The sequence below is a fragment of the Trachemys scripta genome, chromosome 1, assembly GCF_013100865.1.
Source record: "Trachemys scripta elegans isolate TJP31775 chromosome 1, CAS_Tse_1.0, whole genome shotgun sequence".
Classification (NCBI taxonomy): Eukaryota; Metazoa; Chordata; order Testudines; family Emydidae; genus Trachemys; species Trachemys scripta.
Window position 1 is genome coordinate 90,687,778 of NC_048298.1, and position 6,090 is coordinate 90,693,867.

The 6,090-nt window shown below is 49.7% G+C and overlaps 1 protein-coding gene across 1 annotated transcript; it reads right to left on the reverse strand.

The window, feature by feature from the left end:
• Positions 1 to 1,439: 1,439 nt before the first annotated feature.
• Positions 1,440 to 5,014, reverse strand: ATF4 (activating transcription factor 4). Its single transcript, XM_034776145.1, has 3 exons — positions 4,805 to 5,014; positions 3,318 to 3,629; positions 1,440 to 2,377 (listed from the first exon to the last, which is right to left on the reverse strand). The coding sequence occupies exons 2-3, from the start codon at positions 3,532 to 3,534 to the stop codon at positions 1,530 to 1,532; spliced, it is 1,065 nt and encodes a 354-aa protein (XP_034632036.1). The 5' UTR covers positions 3,535 to 3,629; positions 4,805 to 5,014; the 3' UTR covers positions 1,440 to 1,529.
• Between the last annotated feature and the right edge of the window lie 1,076 nt (positions 5,015 to 6,090).

Sequence of the window (6,090 nt, forward strand, 5' to 3'; positions counted from 1 at the left end):
GAAAGCACTATCCTATTTTTGTTACATCAAATACAGTAGAATCCTGTGTTAAATGTAAACTACTAATAAAATAAAGGGGAAGTTTAAAAGGAAACTTTTGTGCTTGTTTCATTTAAATTAAGATGGTTGAAAGCAGCATTTTTCTTCTGCATAGTTAAGGTTCAAAGCTGTATTTAAGTCAATTTTCAATTGTAAACTTTTGAAAGAACCATAACATTTTGAGAGATAGGTATATCTCCATATATTATTCAGAGTTACAACTTCCATTCCTGAAGTAGTGGTAACAGGTTCTACTGTACATCGAGTCAGACTCAAATCAATTACCTTTTTTCCCCATTTTAGCCTTTCAGTCAAGTGGGACAGGATTCCTCATCTCCACAATCCTCCCCGCCTCTATCGGGTCTTGCTTTCCAGTTTAACAAAACATCTCCCCGCCCCAAATATGTAATTTGTATCCACAGCTATACACCAATAGAACAGAAAAGTGGGTAACCACCATTTCAGATACTATTAATGATTCCTCAAATGCCAGTAACAGTAAATGCCACAGCTGTTCTGAAAACAAGCATTTCAGTGTTTTCAGTTGACTAGCATTTAGATTAATCAAAACAAACTGTCACATCAGTGACAGCCTGACTACTATGTATAAATCAACTCCCCTTCCAATCAAATTTAGCTTAGATTGGGGCTCTAGAAATAGACATGTCTAAAGCTATTCCAAGTAGTAACAGATCCCCTTAATGCCAAAAAATAAAGGTTTATCAAGTTGTGCTGCCTATTTTAAACGGCCAGTATCAACTTGGAAAAAATCACTTGTCTGCAAATTTTGTAGCTAGTATACCTCTAAACAGGAAACTACTAAGTTGGGGGGAACCACAACATTTTGTATTTGAGTTGTCTACTATCAGTCACTTCCTGTTGCTGCAAAAGCAAACAAGAAAAAGCTGTACTGGTTTCAAAAGTTTTTATGTTCATTGTTCCCTTTAAGGATCAATTGATACTTAAGTAAATTTTTCAGATACTTCAACATTGCAGTTGTGTCCTAGCTCATGGGAGGCTAACTGTATGCCCACTATTGTATCATGTGCACTGATTCCAGGACTGGCATAGGTCACAGGTAAATGAATCAATCAAGTAGATTAAAGGCCAAAGCCTGAAAACAGCACCAAGCAGTGAAGTGCATTTGGAAAGTGACAGCATTCCAGGTCTTCTAAATTAGAAACCACTTGTCCTCCCCTCCAAACCCCTATCCCAGTTTGCTTGTTTCTACATCAGTAGCAGCTCTGTATACTGTATAGTATCTCCATGCCATTAGCTAGTGGAGTCCAATAGACTACCAAACTCTTGGTTATAAAGACAGCCAGGGACTGTAATGAGAAAAATTGGTCTGGTCTTTCAAATGCACCCCCCTCCCTCCCTCCAAACACACAAAAGCCAACTTACTATTAAATAATTTATTAGGCAGTAATACACCATTTTTAGCATCAAGCTCTTATGTACATGCACATAAAACTTCTACTCTGACTACCCTATTCAGGGACTTTAGTTCTTTTGCCCTTGGCCTTGCGGACCTCTTCGATCAAATCTTTCAAATACTGGATTTCTTTGCTCAGGGAATCTGCCTTCTCCTTCAGTGCCTCATTCTTCTGCTCTAGCTCTCGGCACTCCCCAGACAGGGCCTCCTGTTCTGCCCTCTTCTTCTGCCGATAACGTGTGGCAGCTGTCTTATTCTGCTCCATCTTCTTCAGTTTCTTATCGGCTCTTTTTTCTCCCTTCACCTTTGCTGACACTACCTTCTCGGCAGGATGATCATATGGTTTAGGCCGCACAGAATCACAAATGGGGTCTGTGGCAAATTGGCTGTCAGTGAGAGATTCTACAGAGGTGGTTGGACTGTGTTGGGGGGTCCCTAGATAAGACTCCGGACTCATGCATATTCCACTATCATCTGAGTGGGCTTCCTCCTCTTTCTCCAATTTGGGGACCACCACCACAAATGTGGTGGCTTCTGGCTTTCTGTCTCCCTCCAGTACATCAACTTCACTGCCTAGATCTAAACTAAAAGAATGGTCTGGAGTGGAAGTCAGGGACCCTGGGGGGAGGGGAAGAGACAGAAGGAGGGTGAGTGAGGCCACCTGATCTACTCCAATTGGAGATTCAGGGTGATTGATAATTGGGTCAGTTATCAGTGGAGGTTCTTTGTCGTGAATTTCCTGGGTAGAGGGGTCTAATAGATCACACGTGTCTTCCAACGTGGCCATGAGCTCATCTGGAGAGACGGTGGCTTCCAAGTCATCCATTCCTAACAGGGCATCAAAGTCAAATTCCTTCAGATCCATCTTCTCCACCATCCAATCCATGCCTGAGAAGGCATCCTCTGCAATGCAAGGAAACTTAATTACCATAAAAGTTCAACAGTCTCACACATAATCAACTCAAGCCTTCTGGAACAACTCTGGACGCAAAATATTTTGCGTATTTTTTCCCTTCACCCATTCCCTTGTTGCTAAACCTTTTCATATGCCAATTTGACAAATCTAGTACTTGCAGCAGATAACATTCTGCACAGTAGATGCCTGCTCAGGCCTAATTTTTAGGTCTGACCCAGACTGGACCCAAGCCCACCTAACCCTGAGAGGGTCAAATTGGTTTTCTGACCTAACCCCAATCCAGCACCGCCGCTGCTTCATGCCCAAGGGATCAGGTCTCCTTTATCTGCCTCTTGGGTTGGCACAGCAGTGACTGCATGAATCAGCAGCTTCATGGCTCTGCTCCTGCCACCCACTAGCATGTGAGACTCTTTGGCATGCACACTCACTGTACTGTGGAATGAGGTTTCTGGTAGGACCAAGATGCTGCACCAATCTGACTCCAAGAGGATCTGATTGTTTTCCCACCTGATACTTGTCATTTGTCTGGGATGTGTTGCAGAGCTCTACTATACAGGACAAAGTAACCCTGATAGTTACTTATGACATTACATTTCTCTCTGACTCCTCCAATCTCCACAGAGGATTGAAGTGTTTGGGGAGAGACTTCCAAGACATAAGTGAAAGCAAATGACAGCAACATTCCCACATCTTGTGGGATCCTTCCCCAAAGAATAGGCTTCTGAACCATATGTGGAACATGGAGGAAGATGCTCTTGATTCTAAACAGACAGCTGTTTCATCCACTTAAAGAGCTCACTGGTTAATTACAATGGCAGACTGTTAAGTGATATGCAAATACTCTTTCTGATAGGACACTTGATGGGAACACTAGTCTAAAATGATCCAAGCTGATATATTTCCTGTGTGAATAAAGTAATGCCTTACCCTGGCTGTTATCTGTGTTTTTGCCCAAACTATCCACAGCCAGCCAATTGGAGGAGACTGCCTTAGCCTTGTCGCTGGAGAACCCATGCGAACGGAGGGGCCTGGCCACCTCCAGGTAGTCATCTAGAAGTCCTAGGCTTTCCTCAGCCACCAAAGACGACTGGTTGAAGGGGGACAGTAAACCCCCCAATAGCATCTCGTTGTTCAAGAGGCTCATCTTGGTCAAGTTTTAATGCTTTTTTGTCAAAGAGTGTAGATGAGTAGGTGTCTTTGTCAATTACAGCAATGCTGCTGTGAGGTGCTTTGAAAAACCTGGAGCAAAGATAAAAGATGATTTATTATATAGCGGATGCAGCCATTCGTGTTTGATTTGACTTAAATACTGAATGTTCTCTACCAGTGTAGAAATGTTAATTTCAATAAAACAAAAAAATTCCACTATCAAAACCATGTTATGGAACACTAAGCAGACTAGGGTTGTCCCCCTTTTCAGGATTTCACTTTTCCTGTCGGACACATTCTTTGCATTTTGACCCCTTCCTGCCCATCTCAGAATCCTATCCCCACAACAGTGCCATCTGGCAACTACTAAGATGGTGCTCATTAAGTCTTAACAAAAGGGCCACTCAAGTTTCCTCATGACCAAATATGGTCATATCTACTGCTACAGCCACACCCACCATTCTGCTGTGACTCATGCATAGCAGGGCTCTGGCGCCTATGCCAAGCTGCAGCCATTTCATGTTCCTGCCCGCGTGCCTCTCTCCCCACCCTATAAATAGGCAGCCATTTTGTGTATCCTGCCACGTTTCCACAGGGGCTCTCCTCCGACAGCAGCTGGCATCTAACAGATTACTGCCTGCCCAGAATCCGCAGGAGCAGAGAGGCATTAAATTGCTTGGAGTCCCAGCCAGTGGCCAGGGAAGGAAAACGCTGACTGCAGAGCTAGAAAGCGGACCTTTAAGGATAACATGGGCTGTCGCCTGGAAACCCAATCGGGGATAACAAAATAGCGGGGAAGTCGGGCGAGGGGCTGAACGAGCGATTGCAGCCATAGGATTCCGCCCGAGAACAGAGTCCTGGGGACCCTGGGCTCGAGGTGGAGAGGAGACGAGACAGCGCACAAGGCTCCAGACCCATGTGCCACCCCCCCCCCCATCTCCAGGATGGACCGCTCCTGCCCTGTCTGGAGGGAATGGTTTCTCCCTGGGCTAAGAGGGTCACAGGAATTCTCCCTCCCCCAACAGGGGATGGAAACGCGCAAAGGAACGTTCAGAACGTCACGAGGGGACCGTAGCTGCCCCCCCCCCTCGCGGGAGACCAACTCCCTCGCTACGGACTACACCATTCTCAGCCCCCACCCTCCGACCGGGGAGAAACCATTCGTCAACATGGGGGAGGCCTTCTCAGCTCCCTAATCCCCTCCCCCCCCTCGGCCAGATCATTCCCGGTGGGGGACCGGGGCCCTCCCCCAGCCCGGTACTCACGCCATGGTTGCAGACGCCGGGGATGGGCCGAGGACGCCGCTGCTGTTGCTGCGCCCGCTGCACTGGCCGATGCTGGCCCTGCCGCCCTTACCAAGCCATGGCGGCGGCGGAGTGGCTGGCCGGGTCGAGTGGGTCCCAGCTGCGCCCACGCACACACTGCACAGCGCCCTAGACAGATAGACAATGAGAGGGCGCGTCCCGCGCTCCCCGCTTATATAGCGCCCGCCTTCTAGCGCGTAACAAAATGAGATCCGGTAATACTGTATCCTTCCGCCAGATTCACCGCGAGCTCAAAAATGCCCGTGCGATTCGAAAGACTCTGTGCCCAGCGGCCTTCCCCTGCCTGGCTACAGACACCAAGGCTCTTGGTCTCGCCCACAGCAGAGGTCGGAGCTAGCGAACACGCAGCAGAAGGGTTACAGGGACTACACTGACACTGTACCTCATTGACTAGAAGTGACGTTACGCAGAGACAGGGGCGGGGCCTCACTGCGCCCCCAACTGAGCCTGGACAAAGACGGGCTCCGGACTCAGTACAGTACAGGGAAAACCACGTGGGCCTGTAAAGCGGTGATTGGCTGATACCGCGCGTTCACGTGTGATGCGAGCTACCATTGGTTAGGGCTAGAGAAAGACGCAAACGGCGGGACCCGGAGCTAGGGGAGGGAATGCGGAACTGGACTGAATGGTGGGTGGGCAGGGCCAGGACGCGGGTGGGGAGACCCCGGCTGCTGCAACGTGCGCGGCCCTGCCCGCCTTGCCAGCCCCCACAATGCCTCCCCCCGCAGTGCCAGCCCCTACCATGCCAGCTCTGTCCCCACCGCCCCCCCCCCCCTGTGTCAGCCCCCCACCATGCCAGCTCTGCCCCCACTGCCCCTCCCTGCTGTGTCAGCCCCCCACCATGCCAGCTCTGCCCCCACTGCCCCCTCCCTGCTGTGCCAGCCCTGCCTCCCACTGCCCCTCTCCCTGCTGTGCCATCAGTGCCCCCCGCTCTCCCACAGTCCCTTTCCCCACTGTTTCATGGCTGCCCCCACTCTCCCAGTCCCTCCCCCCTCTGTGCCAGCCTAGCCCTCAGCACCACCCTACTTTCCCTTGATCCCTCTCCCTTCAATGCCAGCCTTGCCCCCCACTGCTCCTCCCTCACTGTGCCAGCCCTGCCCTCCACTACTCTTGTTGCCCCTCTCCCCACTGTGCCATCCTTCCCCCCACTGCCTCTCGCTTCCCCTTGGCCATCCCCTCCTGCTGTGCCAGCCTTGCCCTCCAGTGCACCCAGCTCTTCCATGGCC

What these genes read in the sequence shown, in the direction of transcription:
- ATF4 (XM_034776145.1), bottom strand. Translation starts at nt 3,534, where the DNA reads ATGAGCCTCTTGAACAACGAGATGCTATTGGGGGGTTTACTGTCCCCC. An exon ending in AAACACAGATAACAGCCAGG is followed by an intron (nt 2,378 to 3,317) that starts GTAAGGCATTAC and finishes CTTGCATTGCAG; the next exon opens with AGGATGCCTTCTCAGGCATG.